We start from the raw sequence: 23,442 nt of genomic DNA on the forward strand, positions 1-23,442 counted from the left end.
AAAGGGCCCCAACACACTTCCCTTGGGCACACCTGAAGTTACTTCTACATCTGACAATGACTCTCCATCCAAGATAACATGCTGTGTCCTTCCCACCAAAAATTCCTTAATCCAGTTGCAAATTTCAGTTGATACCCATATGATGGGACGTTTGACAATAAGCGCAGGTGAGGTACTGAGACAAATGCTTTTCAGAAACCAAGAAATACTGCAGCTTTCTGACTGCCTCAATCCAAATCTTTCAGTACGTTGTGCAAGTTGTAAGTATAGTGGCTTGCTGTGAAGAAGAACAAAAGTTTATAAGCCGAGTTATAATGTCCCAGTTGCTGTTCATGTGCATATATACCACTCAATGTCTCTATTGCATGATGAATGGATATCTTTACCAAAATTACAGCCGGTATTCATACTTATTAAGAGCAACAATTACATTGTGATTGGAGCTACAAGAATGGTGCAGTACAAAATATGCTATGACCTTACAATCATTAGCAGTCAAGTGACTTTCCGAGTAGTGTCACCTAAGACTCATGTGTCATATTCCAAGCTGTTGAAACATCATAATGCCAACACTGACCAGATGAATTCAAAGCTAAATGTGGGCACATTAAAGACTTACCCATGTCTGCATAAGAGCTTGAATTAGGCAAGCTTCTGAGATGTAAACGACAATGTGAGAGCTGTTTTCCTTATATTATCTGAGAACAGAGGCTTTTCCTCACACCAATGTTGACTGATGACAAGCTGCTCAAACAAACCTTTCCTAAAATCAACTTGACCACTAATATAAACTTTATCCCGATGTGTCCAAATGAATATATACACAACTGATTACAATAATCTCTCAGAACTAACTCTGAAGTGGAGTGCAGGTTCCCTGGGGGGGGAAAAAAAACTGAAATATTATCAACTCCTCCTATTTGTAGCTGAAATTATCTTCAACTGCTACTCCACTTCCCTCATCACTAATTTTATAAAACTGTCTCTATTGTATCTCAACATCTACTAATCACATAAAATTTATTTTAAATTTAGTAAGGGAAAGTTCTGGTGAGAAATAACAATTCAGGAGGAAAGGGAACAACTCACCAAATAGTATACGCATCGACTCATCAAAAGGCACGCAGACAAGACAGAAAATTTTATTACTTTTTGGATGAATCCCTTTTTGAACCAGAGCACACACACTGAGATGAGGGACTGTGTTGGGTGGAGTGGGCAAGAGGAGAAAGGAGGCAGGGAGTGGGGGAGAGGATTGAGAGGGGGTGGCTGACGGCTGGGAGACAACAGATGTACAGGTTACAAATGTGGGAGGGACAGGCAGGAGGTGCACAAAATAAGAATGCGAAATGAGTGCCAGTGAATTCGTGTGACACACAATCAGAATGGGGGTGGAGAATGAAGCAGAGGATTTAGAACTGAGAGGGGGGGTTAGAGCATAATTAGACAAGTTAAATGTTGTATGACAGGGGACTAGCAAAGACTGAGCCCTGGAGGATTATGAAAATGAAGGATATGTTGCAAGGTCAACTTTCATGTATGTAGTTCCGAGAAGGAATGATCCAGATAGCATGGGTTGTGAAGCAGCCACTGAAATTAGGCATATTGTCCTCCTGGCCTCTGTTCTGGCACCCCCCCCACCCCCCCTGCTCTCCTGTCAAAATCCACTCATCCATATCATTGTCACTGTGTGCTACACGAACTCACCAGTACCGGCACTCGCACTCGTGTTCACATGGCCTTCTTACCACATGATGTCTACATTGTAGCTATTAGCAACCCTTCCCCAACTCTTCCCTTTGGACCCTACCTCTTTCCTCCCCTTGCCCACTCCACCCAACACGCAACACAATTACCCAACCCAGTCAAGGTGCACAGCTGCAGCTCTGGCACAAAGTAGCTATGCGCGCACATGCACGTGCACGTGGAAATGAAGCTTCCACCCTCCAAGGATACGCACACGCACGCACACCCACCCACCCACCCACACCCACACCCACCCACACACACACTAGCATTTTCAATCTTATTTACATTCCTGTCACTGACTTGCCTCTACAATTTGGTGAGTTGTCACATTTACAAGTGTGTGCATTTATTTTAAACTGACAAATGATCAGGAGTTGCTGTTTATTTTAATAATTACTTAGTTATACAGGTGTTTCATATTTCTGTCCTAATGATTCCATGCCTTCCCATAACTGCTTTTTAACAATCTCTCAGTACAGCAATATGAGAAATACAGTGGCTACATACCTATATATAGATGTAAAAATACTTACTGTTGCTATATCATTCGAAGATAAAACAGTATTGGCTGCATGAATAAAGTCATACATTAGCAGTGAATAGCCTGGTAACATCAGTGAAAAGAAACGAGGTCCGCAATATTGCACTATTGTGTTGACAACAGCCTGCAAGGAAAGAGACATGCTTAAGTATAATTTCACATATACTTACTAATTGTTACAATAAAATATTGAAAAACCAATTAATAGTATGGAGAGGGTGCCTTTTGGTATCAGGAAAATAAGAAGAGATAAAGGGTAGAAGGTCAACAGTCTGTCAACAACAGGGTTATTAGAGACAGAATGGAAGCTCAGATCAGAAAGTAGGCAGAAGGAAATCAATTGGGTCCATCTGAAAAGGAAACATAATTGTGGTACTTGCCTTAATTTATACAAGGAAAGTGGCTTTTTACCAGCAGCTTCCATTTCAAATATTTTACACACACGTCGGATTTTTTACACCATCTGACACCACAGAGGATGTTGAATGTATCTGAATACCAATTCAGCCAAGCGGTATGCTCTTTGCTCTGTGCACACGTTGACAAATGTATTGCCAAATTCTCACAACCCAGTTGACACACTGAGCACCACAAATAATAGACAAATTGCACTTCATAATTTTAAAGCATTGCAAGACTACAAAATACGGGAATAAAATATCAACAGATCATTTTAGGACTTTTTTGTCACCCCCTTCTCATCCCCATCTCTATGAGTAGGAACAATAACTTACACCCACAGTACTTCAATCTGCCTCCTCACACACGCCCACTACCATTGTCCATCCTCAGCATGCCATGCCCACTACCCCTCTCATCTCCCACCTGTCTCCTAAACCTTTCCCTTCCTCTCCTCACTACTATGTGCATCTCCTCCTCCTCCTCCTTCCTCCCCTCTCTCTGTCACTCCATTTCAACACATCCCCATCCCTAAGGAAGGCAGGAGGTTCTTACCCCCATAGTGATCCTTTTCCAACAACAAGTGGTATGTGAACTAAGTTTGGTTGAAATTGGCCCAGTGGTTTACGAGGAAATACATTCATACATCCATTTATTATATAAATACATAGATTACAGAAACTCAATGTCTGGATGTTCAGACAAGGATTCGGACCTTACTTCTCTCAAATGTAAATTGACTGCCTTAATGACTGCATTGCCTCATTTCTTTTTTAGGATACAAATAATGTTAATTGTAATTCTTCTTATTCATTATTCACTATATCAGTTTCAAGTAGAGGAAAAATTGAAGTTTTTTAATGGTAATATTATAATGAGATGAAGATTAACACCGCAAATAACTCTGCAAGTAGTTAACCATGAAGTAACCTAATTTCAGCCACATTATGTTCACAAATGAATCTTTAGTGATTTATGAACACGTTTGAAAACTCACTTTTAAGTGAAAATTAATTCAGAGCTTGAAATATGTGACTATAAGGATTAAAACATTACGGTTAAAGATTTAAATTTCATTATTAAATTAAGCACACTGAAGATCGGGACATCAACTCTAACATAGCCACTTTTAAGCTCAGCAATAATATATTCCAGCTTTCTTTAATAAGTGAGCAAGGGGTACCTAAAAATATGTCTAAAATTAAAATCCTGAAAGTAAAGACATGAAGCAATAAACTAGGATGGAAACCAAACAGTTAGGGCAAAGTTATACTACACATTGCTTTACACAAAACACCTTTTTCTATTCTTGGTTCGCTTTCTTCAATCATGGTTGCTCTTTCTTTCATTTGTTTGAGCATATAATTTGAATAATGATGGTAAAATTTCTTTCTTGACTATAAGCTACAAAATCAGTTATTACTTTTCCCTCCTTACTTTTTAATATGCGACATATCTATCACCATCATACACGAGCTAATCATGTCACACAACCCACAAAAAACTGTAATGCTCCTTTTTTTTCAATACACACCAGCCAAAAACCACATTTAAGTAGATAAATTAACTTTTTGCTTCCTCTAATGCTCCATGTATTCAATTTTCTTCTTTCCCTTCTTCTGTTGTCCATTTTCTTCTCTGCCTTGACGGAAACATTTTGTCTTAGACAGTTCCCACTTATTATTTTTCTTTTGTATTTGGTTTTGTCTTCTATTTCTTGTCTTTTTAAGCAAATTTATTATACATTTTCATGCACTCTCATAGGCCACATGTGTTTACCATTTAATTTCTTCAAAATGTTTTACAATACTCATCAATGTGCTAACAACAAATTCTCGGGGTGTGCCACCAAAATATAAGTACTATTTTTCTAATTTCAACTGTAATTTCTTCACACTTTTGTATTCTTCTGTGTCATTCCAAAATTTGTGTGTTCCTTCCCCTTGTTCTATTTTTAAAATATTTTTCACGTCTTTTCGCACAAACAGGAAATATTGAAGTATACAAAGAAGCTCAGCATGAATGTGCACAGGTTTGTTCATTTCACAGAAGGGTGTCACAGAAATTCTGGAGAACCTGAATACACAGATACTTGAAGATACTTGCCAATTATCCTGTGAAAGCCTAGTTACAAAGTCTTAGGAAACAGTATTAAGTGAAGAATCTAGGAATAAACTACAGCTCGCAGTGTAACACTCGTAGCAGAGACCAGAAGCGACTAATTACAAGATGCACAAGGGCCTTTAAACAGTATGTCATGGTCTACTATTTGTGCATTAGGAGTTTAAAATAGTCATGTATTGTGCTTGTGTGGATTCTGTAATGTATGTTAACCAGTGGACCGAGACCTGCTTTGGACTGCTCAAGCAAAACTGATCTCCATCAATACCCTCACCTCTGCACACTGTTACAAAGGGTATATTGCACACAGTATGTGCAACATCAGCAGGAGCTAATAAAATTGCCAGGGTTGCCACTAGGTTCCTAACCCATAATAGACAAGGCTAAGTCAGGATAAGCTTGCTTTTTACTATCAGTGAAATTTATGTGTTGTTCTGATATTTCTATGTTTTGCATCGAGAATTTTTATCAGTTTTCATGCTACTATCTACACTGTCTGACAGGCTTGCTACATCATCGGGAAATACTAAACAGTCAATTTTGAGATTATCCCTTTTCCAGCCAATTGCTGCTGGCATTTTCTGATCCTTCTTTTCAAGCACACAAATTAAGAAGGTTTGGAGATAAGCTAACACTTAGTTTAACTCTGTCATAATCACAAATGGATCTCGTACAACTTTTTTTATTTTTCAATGTAGTCTCATTGCAGATTAATGCACTTGGTCCAATGATGTTCCAGTGCCTTGATCCCATCTCGAAAATGAGTTTCCTCCAGGCCTGCAAAATAGTTGTCAACTCCGGCTATCAATTCTCCGTTTGAAGTGAATCTTTGTCCACCAAGAAAAAATTTCAGTTTTGGGAAGAGATAGAAGTCTGACATAGCCATATCAGGTGAATAATGCCACTGTGGCAACAATTCATTCCTTAGTTCATGTAATTTTGCCACGGCAACAGCACATGCGTGCAGGCGAGCGTTGTCTTGATGGAAGATGGCTTTCTTCCTTGCTAAACCTGGCCTTTTATTGCGTACTGTTGCAGTTTGTCCAGGAGGTTAGCATAGTATTCTCCAGTAATTGTTTGCCCAGTGGGTAGATAATCTACAAACAGAATCCACTTTGCATCCCAGAACACTGATGCCATGAACTTACCCGCTGAAGGAATTGTCTTTGCTTTCTTTCGTGGTGGAGAATCAGCATGTTTCCACTGATTTGACTGTTGTTTTGTCTCTGGGGTATAGTAGTGCACCCAAGTTTCATCTGCGGTTGCAAACTGGTGCAAAAAGCCTTGTTTGTTTCTCCTAAAATGCAGCAAACATTGTTCCGATATGTCCATTCTCATGCGTTTTTGTCCAGTGTCAAGAGTCGCAGCACCAATCTTGCAGATATTTTTTTCATTTCTAATTCTTCAGTTAAAATGTGATATACTCTTTCAGATGACATCCGGAAAGTGTGAGCAATTTCACACACTTTCAAATAGTGATCCTCCATGACCATTTTGTGCACTTTTGCAATGGTTTCTGGAGAGTAGCGACATATCTTGGCCGACCACTGCGTGGATCATCATCTAAGCTCTCCTGACCAAATTTAAATTCATTTGTTCACTTGGCAACAGTTGAATATGAAGGAGCAGAGTCCCTCAGAGTGTTCTGGAAATCAGCATGAATGTTCTTTGCTTTTATACCTTTCTTTACGAAGTATTTAATCACTCCTTGAATTGCGATTTTTTCCATCTTTGCAAATCACAGTGCAAGAACAACAACAGAACCACATGACCGCCATAGCTCTCTTCCAAGAGCACTGATGTGACACGTGTTTACAAGCAACAGTCCAATGAATATCACCTGAACAACTCTTGTTGTGCTAGCGCTGACCTCTTGTAGTGACCCTGAAAACTTTTCAAGCCACCCCTGTATTTTATTTTAGATTTGTACTGAATACTTTTCTTGTAAGAGCTCCTGTATTTACTTATCTATGCCAATATATACCAGAATTCCAACCAGAGTCAGTCTGTCTATTAAGATCTAAACTTTTTAAAACATAGAAATGTGCAGAAGTAGTCTTTAATTCTTACATCACATATTAACTTCAGATTATTGCTTTATGGCGCACAGCACCTACCCTCCCTCTGATATTCTTCAAATTCTGCATCCAGCTGCTGTTCTTATGGGAAGTGAAAAATTCATATCTTACCTGAATTAAGAAAACCATTACAGTTGATGACTATTTTGTTAACTTTTTGTGTAGCAGATAGTTTAGTCTCATTTTTCAGTCATTTCATAAGTTCCCTTCATCTCAGATTTTTTCACGAGTTTACCAAGTGTCACACATGTTTGTCTTTTAAAAAGTTTTAAAATTCCTGATCTTATATTAGCTTCTCCTAAGGTCTTAAAATTCACCATGGAATGCAGAATTCTTCCTAATTTAAAGACTGGATTGTTTCTCAGATTATTTAAAGTTCTATAAAGTATAATATTTCTCTTCGTTACTCACAATTGAGTAATTTATCAAAACATTTGGCTAAAATTTTGTAGTTATATGCACTGTTCATTCCCAAGTTGTCTTCTTCATTCCTAAAAAACACAGACCTGTAGCTGCAGTTTCTTTCATTTCCTCTTAAATAACTGACAGAAGTTTCTACTCCTGCCTTGCTTTAAGTTCTGAGTAATCAAATCAAATGGAACCGTGTGACCGCTATGGTAGCAGGTTCGAATCCTGTCTCGGTCATAGATATGTGAGATGTCCTTAGGTTAGTTAGGTTTAAGTAGTTCTAAGTTCTAGGGGACTGATGACTGCAGATGTTAAGTCCCATAGTGCTCAGAGCCATTTGAACCATTTTCTCTCTCTCTCTCTCTCTCTCTCTCTCTCTCTCTCTCTCTCTCTCTCGCCCCCCCCCCCCCCACACACACACACGGCATTACTGATAGTTTTGTTTCCTTTTTATGCTGAAACAGTCCAAATTTTTCTTGCCCTTTTTAGAACTAGTACTTAGCAGAAGAATGTTAAGCACTTTAAAAGAGATCATAATGTAAATGGATAGATATAAAGTCTACTCACCAAGCGGCGGCAGGGGAACACACACACAAAAGGATTACAAGCTTTCGGAGCCCTCCAAATTTCCGCAGTATCCTTGTCAGACCCTAATCTCTTTCTGCACCCATCTCCCTACCCTACAGCTCCTACCCCTGTGACTGTCTCCGCTGCAAGACGTGCCCTATGCACCCTCCTACCACCACATATTCCAGGCCTGTAACTGGCAAAACACATACTATCAAAGGGAGAGCCACCTGTAAAATGACACCTCATATACCAGCTGTTATGTAAACACTGTTCGGCCATTTATGTCGGCATGACTACCACACAGTTATCAGTCAGGGTGAATGGGCACAGGCAGAGGGTGTATACAGGCAACTCACAATATCCTATTGCAGAGCATGCTGTACAACATGACAATCATGAACTCGGTGCTTGTTTCACCACATGCATCATATGGATTCTCCCCCCCCCCCCTCCCACCTCTGTTATATACAATGCACTTAGCTTTTCAGTCTTATTAACTCGTATGCAATGTTTTATAAGTAATCTCTGTCTTGCGTGTTGCCCTGTCTTCCACCTTTAAGCTCTCAGGGTTTCAAATCTCGTCTAGTGCAGTCCCCAACAACCAATCTTTTCTTCTCATCCTGTTTGGTAAGTCTCCCCTGACCCAGGGTTCTGGGGGACTTTTCTGAACTGTACCCCTTTCCCTAAACCTTTCCAGTCCTTTTCCTTCACCCCTCTTCCTTCCCGTTTAACTCTTCTGCCAGAAGAAGGAGCTACTGGCTCCGAAAGCTTGTAAACATTAAATCCTTTTGTGTGTGTGTGTGTTCCCCTGCTGCCACTTGGTGAGTAGACATTTTATCTATCCATTTACATTATGATCTCTTTTAAAGTGTTTAACTTCTTCTGCTAAGTACTGGTTCTAAAAAAGGAAGAAAATCAGTAATGCCGTATATGTGTGTGTGTGTGTGGGGGGGGGGGAGGGGGTTGCATGCACACACGTGTGATATGGGGAAGGGGGGTGGGGTGGGGTGGGGTGGGGTGGGGTGGCGGGAGGGAGGGAGGGAGGGAGGGATCAATTAGATTTGATTGCTCAGAGCTTAAAGCAAATCATTAGTAGAAACTTCTGTGTCAATTATTTAAGAGGAAATTAAAGAAACTGCACCTACAGGTCTCTGTTTTTTAGGAATGATGAAGATAACTTATGAATGAACAGCGCATATAACTACAAAACTGGCTCCGAAAGCTTTTACACATTAAATCCTGTGTGTTTCCCTGCCGCCTCTTGGTGAGTTGATTTCTTATCTATCCATTTACATTAAATTATCAGTAATTGATTATTTTAATTGTTTTAAAAGGTAGCAATATTACAATATTAAAAATAATTTTCTGTACATGTTTAACATGAAAACCACTCTTTGGCAAAGATTACATTTATTCAGCTGGACATTTGTAGAAAACTCATTTTAGGCTACTGATTTGACTAGACATAAAACTAACCTGTTCAGTGCCAATAAGTCCATGGTGTAACACCTTATAGAAGTGAGTAACATGATCATGAGGAGCTGGAATGTCTTGGTGAGTCATTGTCATCTGGCATAACAACCTCAAGGCACTCAACTTTCCGCGTGCATAGTTTGCTGGTAATGACAGGGCCTGCATTAAAAAAACAGTTGGTATTTGTGTTAACAACAGCATAAGTAACTAAGAAACAAGTAAATAGTTCCAAAACAAATGTAAAACAGAGTTCAAAGGCAAATAATGCTCCATCCAAATTTGCAGCATCAAATGTCAAAATAAAAAATGATCCAGTATCATATTTTGTGATACACTGAAATGTGACACTATCAAGTAAATAATTGAAAGATTTCACTGGCACCATGGCTCTCAAAACCATGCAACACATGATCAATAATTTGCACCATTAATGTGCAGCAGAAGTCGGAATGCAAAAACTTTGTTTGAAAGTGATAATGGTGAGGAATAATGAATGGTAGATCTTTAGAAGACCGATTTATATATATATATATATATATATATATATATATATATATATATATATATAACAGAGGGAAACATTCCACGTGGAAAAAATCTGGATACTTCCCACCAACACCAACCTATCCGAACTCCGGAGATGGGAACTTGCCCTTCAGTATATCCTCTCTTCTCGTTATCCGCCAGGCCTCAATCTCCGCTAATTTCAAGTTGCCGCCACTCATACCTCACCTGTCTCTCAACAACTTCTTTGCCTCTACTCTTCCACCTCGACTGACATCTCTGCCCAAACTCTTTGTCTTTAAATATGTCTGCTTGTGTCTGTATGTGTGGATGGATATGTGTGTGTGTGCGAGTGTATACCTGTCCTTTTTTCCCCCTAAGGTAAGTCTTTCCGCTCCCGGGATTGGAATGACTCCTTACCATCTCCCTTAAAACCCACATCCTTTCGTCTTTCCCTCTCCTTCCCTCTTTCCTGATGAGGCAACAGTTTGTTGCGAAAGCTTGAATTTTGTGTGTATATTTGTGTTTGTTTGTGTGTCTATCGACCTGCCAGCGCTTTTGTTATATATATATATATATATATATATATATATATATATATATATTACCGGAATGTCAGGTTTATCAAAATCCCCACTACTGTAATATCATGTTTGTCATCTTTAATTCTTTGCCTGGTGCAGATGTGCTTTCCATGATGGCTGCTGCATCAATATCAGTAAAATGCACACCTGCTTGTTAGTTGTTGGACAACTACCTACAGCTGAGTTTCCTGTGCAACCCACCTGGCACTGTGCTGAACATTTTTTTGGAGCGTATAGTGGTGATTCTATCTATTGCTCTGAATGTGGTCAATGTTGATAGAACATAAATACGGTTACTGTAAAAGCCTTCAGACTCAAATTTTCTTACTCTGAAGCTCCTCTTCAGATGAATTACTGTAAAACTCTGCCATTAAAACCTCCTCTTCATCTGAGAATTACATCTTTCCAGTATCTTTCGAATTAATTTAGTTGTCTACGACAAAAACAACGCGAGTCTTTAGACTTACCTAAATGCAGTAGTTCAGTGATCCTTCTTAACTAGTTGTTCTCTTTATTCATTCTTCTCCATGGGCTCCTCACTATTCTAACCCCAGATACAATAACACAAGTAACACTTTTTTTCAGGTTCCTTTTGCAATTCAAAACAAACAACTGCATTGTTTATGGGAGAAAGAGGTATACTGATCATCTGTTAAATCACACAAATAGATTACATTTACTGTGAAATGTAGCAAGAACTCTTTTGCTTCGCTTTACTAATCCATTACATGGGAACTAGTTGTTAATTTCATGTCTGTTTTGTACCTTATAACATAGGAAATTGCAAGCTTAGTCACAGGTGAAGATTTTATGTCTACCTGTAATAAGTATAATATGTATACATTGTTAGTAAGGGATGGATACTGTCATCCTACATAGCAGCTCAATAAAGGATTGCTTTAATTATTTATTTATTTAATTTAATTTTTTTTTTGTGGGCCAGAAATTATATCTGTCTCATACTGTGTTTTCTTTGACACAACAATTTCACTTTATTAGTATCTTATGCACTTAAACAGTTTAGGATCAGAAATGCCCAACCATTCCTGTTCAGGTGTGCCAGCACAATAAATATTTTGCAAACAACTATACCAATTAACTCTTTTGGAATTTACCATTGTATTTCGAACACAAATCCAGTAAATTACTCTAGCCAATGTTCAAAATCAAATGCTCCAAATTTACACATGCTTTCTGCTAGTATGCCAATAACTGTTGAGCATTGAAAATAGGTAATTATGTATAACAGTATTAATTTTTGTTTGCATCTCAAGCACTAAACATATCTGACAGAAGAGAAGGAACTGTAAATACTTTATTTCTTATTACACCTTCTGTACATGTTTTCCATCTTCCTTTTTGATCTGGACATTGGACCAGCTCTGGCAACACTAAAAATATTTTTATTTATACAGAGTGTACATAAAGTCTGGGAACACTTTCGATTATTTATTGCACAAGAACTAAACATTGTAAAGATGTCATACATATTGCATTTTGAAGAGAAACTCGTTTTTATTATTATTATTTTTTTTTCAAGCATTCAATATGCGAACCTTGAGTCACCCGGCAGACATCAATATGGTAATCGAATTCTTCCCATACCTGTCCCAACACGGCATTGTCGACTGTGGTAGTCGTTTCCCGTACTCTCTTCCGGAGCTCTGCTACATCAGGTGGTAGAGGCGGTACACACACCAGATCTTTAATCTGTCCCCACATAAAAAAGTCACATGTAGTGAGCTCTGGTGATCGTGGAGGCCATTTCATGAACTCCAACACACTGAAAGCTCGCTCCGCCCCTGAACTCACTTTTGCGACTAGAGCTGATTATCAGCAAATTACCAAACTATGCTGTGGTGGTATATATGGGGGGGGGGGGGGGGGGGGGGGAACCAACCACCAACAACAACTTTCACAGTTTCTATTCAAAATGACATATGTATGATATCTGTACAATATTTGGTTCTTGAGCAATAAATAATTGATAGTGTTCCTGGACTTTATGTACACCCTGTATTTTGCTTACTTTTTATTTTTTGTTTTGTTTTTCATTTCCTTTTGGTTTCTTGTGCTGCTATCCATGGGTTTTTAATTGTTTTTATGGTGAGCCTAACACATAGTGGTACAGCATATGTTCCACATTGATACTTTGTTTCTCAGCACATGTTTATAATGAACTGTGCATCTATGCACTGGTGTATTTTTCTCTGAGGGTTTGCTCTCAATAGTATTTGGAACATGCTTTTCAATAAATTGTAGAGGATTCTAGTCAACAGAGCACCTTCCTCTGCCAGATTTCCTCAGTTCGGTACACCAAGCTTCAGACTGTCTTGCCAGAGACAGATGAATCTTGCTTACTGGCATCTTTCATCCTGTAACCGCACGGTCTAGATCATCAGCACTTAAAATTTCAGATACACTTAGTGAAAAGAACTACATTTTGTACCACTTCACAGTCTTCCACAGTGATCCAAATGAATTCAGTGCCATGTCACTATAGTCAACTGTCCCCATACTCAAATTGTACTGTGGAACACGTTAGGATTTCCTGATTCTTTTACCTGTCTTTCAGCCAATCTTTTCCATCTTAAAACAAGCCTATGGTATTACAGATGGTCAACATCCGTGTTTCTCTTTTGTTGCACCACTCCATGGTAAGCAGTAATCTGTGGACAAAAGGGGCTCGCTCTGTTTCATTTTGTCCTGTATGTATGGAATGTTTCATCTCCTCTTATGAACAATACTACATGCAGTTGTTCCATGGTAATGAAGCCAGAAAACATGCCTTGACTCTGATACCAACTGTCACCATAAAGAGTATGTTCTCATTCCACATGTGGTTTCCTAAGTACTAACAATTTTCCCCAGAACCTGGACGAGAATTTCCACTGGTATGCCGGCATACACAATAAAATCCAGGCTGTAATGAGATCAACAGCTCTGCAGTACAAATGATTTTATTCCAAAATGTCTTCTTTTGAACAGAATATACTGTTTGGAAGGCAATCACCATATGAATGACAATAGGCTTTCTTCACTTGAAAGTTCTCGACAAGGATGAAATGTGTTATGGAATGTTGTACAAACTAAATCAAGAATATAAATTCATAGGCTTTCATGGCCAGCACAAATTCGAGTAAAATTCTTTTGGGTGTCAGGCCATGTCATCGTAAAATACTAAAACAACTATACAACTGCCATCACTGTGATGGTCCTCTTCAGAAGGACTAAGCTGCTGGTTTTTCAAGTGGGCCTTCCCCATATGTACTGTCTTATTTCAGTTGTTGGGTGACTACTGACTTCAAATTTTGCAAAGGCCTTGGACAGTCTGAAGTAAAGATGCCTGTGAAGGACGGGCTGCATGGTAGGCTTTTTCCTGTGCTACTCCAGCAGATGACTGACGGGCAACAGTGAAACGGCAGCTCGTACCCATGGAAAGAGCTTCTTGTAACAAGAAACTGATGGCATAAGGCAGTTCTCTACTGATTTATACTTGTTTATACTATTGAACCCAGGTCTTATGAAGATGTCAGCTGCTGAGCACAAGTTGCCCATTGGACTGGGATTATTGGCACTCAGACCAATAGAAACTTGTAGCCACCATATTCCTGAGCTTTCTTACAAGAGACGCACAGAAGGAGCAGCACTGAAAGAATACGGTTCCTCAAATCCTAATGCTTTCCACCGTGATAACACACAAAGTGCTGATTCTGGGATATTTGCCTTGGTATATAAATGAAAGCTATTGTTCAATTTGCTCTAGATTTCATCAAGGTCATCTGTTACAAATATTGAAAAAAATTTGCACAAAATGCTGGAATCTTACTCTAACCCACATTTGTGTCCTGAAGTTGAATTGACAAAACACGTGCAGAAAAGTGTTGGTACAGTATACACTTTTCACAAACTTTTCACCATCACTTTCATACACTTCAACCATTTTCCTCATAGTATTAATTCCAGAAAAGAGAGAGAGAGAGAGAGAGAGAGAGAGAGAGATGAAAATAGCAACACCAGACCATGACAGCAAACATCTAATTGAGCAGGCCGAACACAGAAGACCTGCTATGTGCTCGGGGACATAAAAACAGCTCTGCACCCTGACCCGTCCAGAGCATCACGAACCTGAGTGGCAGCATGTCTTACTGTGTCTGGAGCACACAGGGATTAGTCTGCATGGTTTGCATTAACATGTCTAGAGCACCATGCAGAAGAAACAGTGCGTGTGCTGTAACACATCTAGAGTGGTTACAGGGTTATTGTGATGCTGACCAAAGAAGTTTATCGTAATGAAAGGCATCAGAAGAAGCACTTACTGCGAACAATGAATCACATCAATCATAATATGCAGAAAAATCAACAAAATGATATTCTTAGAGTAAATTTGTTGTGTTTGTTTACGAAATAAAATAATACAATCCTGTAAGAACTGGAAAGAAAGCACAGACCACAGTATCAGGGCAATGGATTTATTGTGATCTGTATCAATATCAGCTATGGGAAAAGTTGGGAGGAACATCTTTAGTGTAAGCATAACATCATGTTTTGTGAAAGGTGTGCAAGACAAGGTATAATCTAATGCAATATTATAACTATAACAAACAAAAAATACTCATCTATCTGGTGGCAGACTTGCAGGAAAATAGTTTGTGGTACCTGGCTTTCTTTCACTTGGGAATGGACAGGTATTGTAAGTTGAATTTTTATCAAGCAGCAAAGTCAACCAGGACCTCAGGTTATGGAATATGCATTTGAATAGAATTAGAGGAAAATTATTGTTGCCATTTCATATACTCAACAACTACTTCAAATTTAACATCATCGCCTATTATCTAGAAACAATGGAATTACCAAAGGTAACTATATCAATAACAAGATTGAGAGAAATGACCACTATGAAAATTTCATTATTTTGGAACCTACATGGAACAAATATAAATATGAAAAATATTGATGTATAATAAAAACATGGTGAATCAACAAAAATTTTGAATCAGTTAGGATGCCATGTAGAAGATACAGCTGATGAAAGTAAAAGGTAATGGAAATAAATTGCTACCAAGGTGATATCGTGCCTCTTAAAAAATCTGCAAATAATTTCAGATCATCTTTTTATGAAACTCACCTTGAAACACCAAGGAGCAATAATTTTTAGAGGTGGTATTAAATCTGGAGGAGGTGGTGTGCACAGGCCATCTACAGACACACCTTGGTTCATCCGAATCTGTAAAACAATAATTATCTATGCTAAACATTATTCAAGGTTTCCTGGAAATACAAAATCAGTCAACACTGTTAACGATTTAAAAATTAGTTGGCTTTTGAAATCATGTCTCATTAACAGTACACAAGCAGTTATGTCTTGATTAAATTTTGTGAGAGAAAAATTAATAAAATATTATATACAAAGTTCAGAACTAACACAATGTTTAAATATTATGACTGTACAAAATAATGAAGTACTGCTCAAAAGTAGCTTACAAGAAAAATAACATTCCATAGATGTGCCATTAACTTTTATGGTGAAGGGTGTGCATAAATTTAAAAAAAAAATTCAATTTAAAGACACACTGTAATTCACATCAAAATTTTTTAAGTGTTCATACTTGGGTGAACACCAATTTTTATTATAAAAAGTTGGAAATAACAATACTAATTGAAAGTGTCTTTCTGCTGCAATATTAACGAAACATGAAACAGTAAAAAAAAAAATCTGGCAATTTATGTACGTATTACAGGCTACCAGCCTTTTCTTTACTTTAATATTATTTATTGTACCATGAACTACTTTTTGAGTTACTACAAGCTCCTCATCAGATGGAGATATTACAGGAACATTATTTTCTGAACCATATCCAGCTACACAATATGGTCATGGTGCTGATGAAAAGAACGGAAATTTACACATAAGTTAGCATTGTGTTTAATAAAGGTCATTATGCTTTGTAGGATATTTAGAGTTGCATTGCATCTCAGTATCCAAGCGAAATTCATTTTGATAATGTACATCATTTCAGCCAGCTTACACACACACACACACACACACACACACACACACATACACACAGCATTTAAGCACACTCAATTTTACAGTACCCAAACAATCTCCAACACAAGATGCATTAACTTACACAATAAAATGTTTACAAGCATAGATAATAAAAGATACAAGCAAATGTTTCAAGATGTAGGTGTGTATACAATTTGGCAATATACACATAATATGGGTAAAAATGTCACAGATAAACAAATAGAGCAAACTATTTACTAAGTAATCAAAATAATGAATGATTTATTAGTGTGCTGGACAAACTGAAATTACCATGGAAAGCTGTAGGTGTGTACAAGAACTGAACTTTTGTTTTTGAAATATGGCAATATGCAATAAGAGAGAACAGCACTTTTACAGGTAAACTGACAGAGTGAAATAGTTGTTACAGGAAAATAAAAAAAATTAAAAAAGTGAAAGAATTACAAAAATATGTGAAAGACAGCAACGTCTCCTGTTACATCTGTCATATCTTAGAAAGATGTAGCAACTAGATTTACCGAACTTGTGGTAATACCTGGTTTGAGCCAGGTGTAATAACAACTTGTGATAAGGACTATGGGACCAAACTGCTGAGGTCATCGGTTCATTGGCTTACACACTACTTAATCTAACTTAAACTAACTTACTTTAAGGACAACACACACAACCATGCCCGAGGGAGGACTCTAACCTCCAATGGGGGGAGCCGCGCAAACCAAGACAAGACACCTCACCTCAGACCGCACGTCTACCCTGCGCAGCGAGCCAGGGGTCCAATCGAAGTAATACATGGATGTGTATGTCTTGAAATATATGCTGGGACTTGTCAAGATGAGCTGGCAGTGACTGGATAATTGCCTGCGCAATTTGGAGCTTGGTACGTGCAGGTGCAAAGCTTGCGAGAATGCCACTGCTGGACATTAGTGACTTTTGGTCAGAGCTGGTAAAGGAACAATGCACATTGAGCACGCTGAAGTAGGGGAGTACAGGTTCCCGGAAGTGAAAGCGGTAGGTGTCTCCAGTGAGGAGGGAGGTTTTGTGACCAAGACCAGCAGGTTATGCAGCGGTCATTGAATAGCTGATTGGTGATAGGAAAAGGAACTTGCTAAACAGAGCTAGAATAATCTGTGTACAGCAGCAATCACAGCAAGATAAATGGAATAAATACAGAGTGTACTATTAACAACACAAATGAAGAGTAACAATAATAATATAATAAATTGCTAAAAATGGAAGTAAGGCAAAGCTGATACTGTAATTGACAAAGTAAGTAAGAAACAATTAAAAAAAAACAGTAATTTCTAATGAAGTAAAACAAAACAGTTAACACATTAGTTAAGTTATAATACTGTACAATAACAACATTTTCGGTCTTTACCATTATCCTGCCATCATGTGTCCATAAGTTCTATTGCACATATCTCGAAATCACATTGTTCAAAATGCTTAATCCTTCGGAGGTGAGATCTCATATAGTCAGACATGACTTTGTGAGTTTATTCTTAGCTCTAAAGATCTATCTTGGTGTCCTACGTCCCTTTCTATGACCTGTGTCATTCGCTGCAGGCTTAGCTTCTCCTGGATAAGATTTGTCACTAGCCCATCTGTATTCTCTCCGTTATTGTCTGGAATCCCAAACAGTCTTAAATTATTGCATCTCTTATGATACTCAAATTCACTGACTTCTTGAACTGTTTCTGTTTGAGTAGTCCTGTCCTATCCACAGTTTGTTTTAATGATTTCTTCACAGCACAGATCTCACTCATATCTCCCTCCAGAGTTTGCTGTTTTTTGTCCATCACTTCTGCAGTGACAGCATCAATGATGATGTGGACAACAAGACTGAGCATGTCCTGTGCTTGAAGAGTAGCACTAACCTCGGCCTTGATGAGCACGCCAACGTCAGCGATGCTGGGCGCTGTGGCCATACCTCCTGGGGTCAGTGTGACCCCAGCATTTTCAGCAGCCTAGCTGTTGCTGGTGCTCCATGTTCTTCACAGATTTCCACTTTGAGAGCAGAGTCACAGAACATATACTAAAAATTAACTGCTAACGCGACACTAGGTGCTTGTCACATGAATGTTGAATATACAGAACAGCCTAAATGCTTAATGACATCTCCAAATAGCAGGTAAACTTGCAAGCCGAATTAGTGTATGTCACTAACTCACTGCCATCTTGCACTTTTAATGACCTTACAGGCAATGTTAATTGTAAACTCACATTTTTTGCACATGGTCCAGTTATCTATAATGAAGTACTGTTCAGAAAAAGCTGCATCTATCAGATTTTAATTTCAAAGTGGTACAACGATTGGTTACTTACTTTAAATTAAATGTTCAGAAATATAAAATTGTGCACTTCACAGAAAAAAAGCCATATCCTATGATTACAGTATCAAAGAGTCACAACTGGAATTGGTGAGCTCATACAAATACCTGGGTGTAACACTTTGTAGGGATACAAAATGGAATGACAACATAGACTCAGTTATAGGTAAAGCAGACGCAGACAGTAGTTCAATGGCAGAATACTAGACAAATTCAATCACTCATGCAACCCATTAAGAAGCAATTAAACTGATGTTTTAGTAATATTCAGACCTGTCAGCACTTGTCATCTCTGGACATGGGATTGTAATATTATTCTGGAGACCACAGTGCATGAGAAAATCTAAAGGTAGCTCTTTTATCCAGCACTGGATGTCAAATGGCAGCTGCTGTTGCTACTGCTGATGATGACAAATGACATGTGTACAGGCAAGGCATGCCTGAAATGCTTTCGGCCTATCAAATGTCCAAATTTTTTTGGCTTATCAATGAAAACACCAAATATAATTTTCACAACACTTGCATTTTTTTCAATATAATTTTTGAAATTTAATACATTTCTGCAAGTGATGCTCATTGTCTTCGTGAAGATCTTACAAAGTGCCTGTCTAGTGCAATTGCCGCTTTGATAAAACAATATACCAATCCATGAGAAAGAGCTTTAGATTGGAGAAGGAGTAAGTGTTGAAGGCATGTAACTCTGGAGAATTAGATATGTGGCACCAGTAACTCATAACGCATACAAAAATATTTCATAGGAAAACTACTCAAGTGTACAAGTGAGTTTTCCTAATGAAACAGGGAGTTTTCTTATTCAAATCAACTCTCTTGTTATAATTTCCGAAATATACTGTGATCATAAGTTTAATACAGTACTCTGAATTTAATGATTCTTCAAAATGATGAAATGTGTGTCTGCAGCACATCCAAACAGTTACCGTATTTACTCGAATCTAAGCCGCACTCGAATGTAAGCCGCACCTGAAAAATGAGACTCAAAATAAAGGAAAAAAAAAAAAAATTCCCGAATCTAAGCTGCACCTGAAATTTGAGACTCGAAATTCAAGGGGAGAGAAAAGGTTTCGGCCGCACCTCCAAATCGAAACAAAGTTGGTCCATTGTAATATGAGACACAATTTAGGTCGAATGAATGATGATACAGCTACAGTAGTTTGGTTCGAGTCGTAAGCTTAGCAGTTATGCTTTACCAGGTAGCCATTGCTATGCATTACTGTTCTGGCTCATGCATTGTTTGTCGCATTCTGATAGTGCGTGTTTACAGCCTGTCGCCGATCGCGGCAAGCCTTGCCTTTGTGCGCGCTACCGCCGCTTACAAAAAAAAAAAAGAGAGAGAGAGAGAGAGAGAGAGAGAGAGAGAGAGAGAGAAAAATCGTATCATTAGCGAAACAATGGAAAGAGACTGCTATTTGTTGTTACTTACACTGCTGCTTTCTTTGATAATGATCAACAAGAACCATATAATAGACTGCGTATGATAGAACATGTTCTGAATGAGAGTTAGGCGAAATTTTTTCTCAGTTTGAAAATCCTTGCGGCCGCTTCTTTAGTACATCAAATTCTGCACAGAAATTAGTCATGTTAGATTTAAAAATCTAGTCAGTTGCCGTGCTTCATTTCTGACTGTATCACTATCAGGCATAAGAATAATACGAACATAAACATGACACGATACGTATATTCTTCCGCGTTTGCTGTTGTCTCACTCTGGTTTCGTAGTTTATTAGGCAGACAGGATTTAAATGAGATAGCAGCAAACACGAAAGAATACATGACAATGTTTACATTCGTATTATTCTTATGGTGAAGAGAATACTGCATGTGATTCACATTTCATCAGGTTCCTATTAGCAACCATCTCTTCCCACAGGTAGGAAAAAATTCAGAACGTAGAGTTGGCCATATTGACAAACATCCCAGTCTTGCCAGTCGGATTTTCGTAGTACATTGAAATTCTGCTACATTCGAAGATGAACAATACGGAATTTGTATTTAATTCGTTGGATAATGTATGCAAATGCAGTGGTCGAAATTTATTTACTGACGCAGAGGTTTTGGCGCCAGTATTTATCTTTGTGCCCATAAAGCATGCCTGATTGCCTGTGTAGCGCTACATATATTCGACGGCAGAAGTTAGTTGTGGCGGCACCTACCAATGTTTTTCAGAACTTCCGCTTGCCTTGCACTCGATTCTAAGCCGCAGGCAGTTTTTTGGATTACAAAAACTGGAAAAAAAGTGCGGCTTAGATTCGAGTAAATACGGTATGTCGTGACATGTCTCATGCGAGAACCTGATACCACTGTTTCTTTGGTACTGTGCGATTTCTGTGGCACTGAGCACCCACCTTCATCCAATGTTTGACAGGGTGTATACGTGGACAAGGCAAAAAAATTCCCAGATTTCTCCCGGATTTCCCACTTAAAAATACATTTTCTCCCAGGTGAAAACATACTTTTTTCCCTGTTAACTGACAGTATCTTTCTCTCGGAACTGTATAAGTCCTATGAATGATTGTGGTTTTATACACGGGAGTAGAATTTCCCGGCGCTTTAGAAAACTAAACACAGGGGAAAAAACGCGTTTTGGAAAGATCTTTGATGTGCAGCAACATGTACACATTGAAATCAAGATTCCGATGCGCTTTTGTAAGCCAGTCATAGCTCATGTCACATGATCTCGCCAGCCGGTGACAGCGAGTATTCAGAGCTTAGGACACGTGATATAGTCAGCCAATAGCAACATCACTGTTAAGTAGAGCGAACGCACAAACAGAAAAAGTTAATGGCTTAAATTAATATACATAGTGTTGCTACACGAAACGCAAAGCTTTCATATATAATATTGGTCTGTAAGATTTATACGCTGCAAGACAAGCTAAGCTTTCACATACAATGTTGGTCTATTATGCGTGTATTACAAGTTAAGATATATCACACAAATGTGCCGTAAATTTTTTAATAACAACATAAATGTCTGATCTTCTGGGCTCGAAATTCATCTAAATGGCTCATCATCAAAGAGTTGATTGTTAAATGAGAGTCAAACGCTCATCATACATTACTGCACATAGCTCCGTTGTAACTACCAGAAGGGTACTTTGATGGTAACTCTTTTCAAACCACCGTTCGGAATATTTTCCCGTGACCTGTTAGAGATAGGTTCGTTTCCTCAGCTGCCAGAGAGCGCCAGATGACAGGCGTCACCGCGCTTGCGCTGCTACGATGTCATAGGGAGCCCGTATGTTCGTACGTGTAAAACATTAAAAGATCATACATTATGTCATAAAAGAAACAAGACATCATCAGAGGATACTCCAAGAGCATCGGAATTTCATGACCCATATTAAAATGTGCACATTTAAAGTGAACATTCATATGTCCATATTCCCAGTTAAGTAGGTCACGACCTGACATTAAGCTTTTCAATGTGGTTTTCGGGATGTAAATTTTCTTGGCGTACCAGTACTGTGTCATCTCATATTTGGTTCTTTATTATGGCATAATGCCATACATGCTAGAAGTTGAAAACGTGCACTTGAAATGCAGTGAACAGGGTGTGGAATTAAACACTTTGTTTCAAATATATTGTCTGCCTCAGCGGAAAAGATTAATAAAAGAAAATTTCTTTAGCAAACTGACAAAAATACCTTCAGTGTGCTGCAAGGCAATTAATGCTTGACTGTCAGAAAGGTGGAAATCAGAAATCTGTTTTGTTTTCATTTGACGTGAGAGCAATAAACAAAGAGGAAACAGCAAAATCACTAAATGTAAACACAGGTCACATGGAGACTACCCACTTCCCCACTGTAACTCAGACTTCTCTGCGCATCAGCCCCGGATCTACGATATTTCCCGAATCGGTGCAATACCTCGCCACTCCCTCGAGCGTTTGAGATAGGACGTCAAAAATTTTTTAAAAAACAAATTTTCAAAAATATGTTCATTTTGTAGCGCACATCCTTCTGAAGAGTGAAGAGTCTGATGCATAAAACATATGTGTTCAAGGAAATGTAAGGGGTTGTTTGGGGGAAGAGACCAAACTGCGAGGTCATTGGTCTCATCAAATTAGGGTAGGACAGGGAAGGAAGGCGGCCGTGCCCTGTCAAAAGAACCATCCCGGCATTGGCCTGGAGCAATTGAGGGAAATCACAAAAAACCTAAATCAGGATGGCTGGATGCGGGATTGAAATGTCGTCCTACCGAATGCGAGGAAATGTAAGACACATTATTTGGTCTTAAGTGTGCCAGAAGTGCAGTGCCACCCCTCTTCACACAGCATTCTTCTATCGCACATCATTGTACTTCGCTCTATTGAACTGAAACATGTATATTTTGTAATGGATGCCATCAAACCATATTCAGGACAGTGGAAATTAAAATGTCCTGTGGTACCTCTCCTGTTTACAATCAGTCAGTTTGACATGCTGTCCCTCTTCTTTTTAATAATAAAAAAAAAGGAACTCTTCAGAAAATTTGCACTCTTTATTCCCTATCAGCTAACAACTTGCTGCTTTGTGTGACATAAAATTAAATATAGGATACGTAAACCCAGTCAAGACATGAGACAAACAAGACAATACACATTTCTTCAGTACTTAGCTCCTAGAATTTTTTTTCTCTCTAATCTTGCTAC

The 23,442-nt window shown here is 38.5% G+C and overlaps 1 protein-coding gene across 1 annotated transcript in view; it reads right to left on the reverse strand.

Moving 5' to 3' along the window:
* Window positions 1–23,442, reverse strand: part of LOC126198844 (probable Rho GTPase-activating protein CG5521) — a 310,437-nt gene that overhangs the window by 151,937 nt on the left and 135,058 nt on the right. The window contains exons 21-23 of the mRNA XM_049935431.1: window positions 15,556–15,654; window positions 9,343–9,498; window positions 2,283–2,414 (exon numbers count right to left, since the gene is read on the reverse strand). Coding sequence (XP_049791388.1) covers window positions 2,283–2,414; window positions 9,343–9,498; window positions 15,556–15,654 — 387 coding nt within the window. The remainder of the gene's footprint in view (window positions 1–2,282; window positions 2,415–9,342; window positions 9,499–15,555; window positions 15,655–23,442) is intronic.

Source organism: Schistocerca nitens, chromosome 1 (genome assembly GCF_023898315.1).
Source record: "Schistocerca nitens isolate TAMUIC-IGC-003100 chromosome 1, iqSchNite1.1, whole genome shotgun sequence".
Classification (NCBI taxonomy): Eukaryota; Metazoa; Arthropoda; class Insecta; order Orthoptera; family Acrididae; genus Schistocerca; species Schistocerca nitens.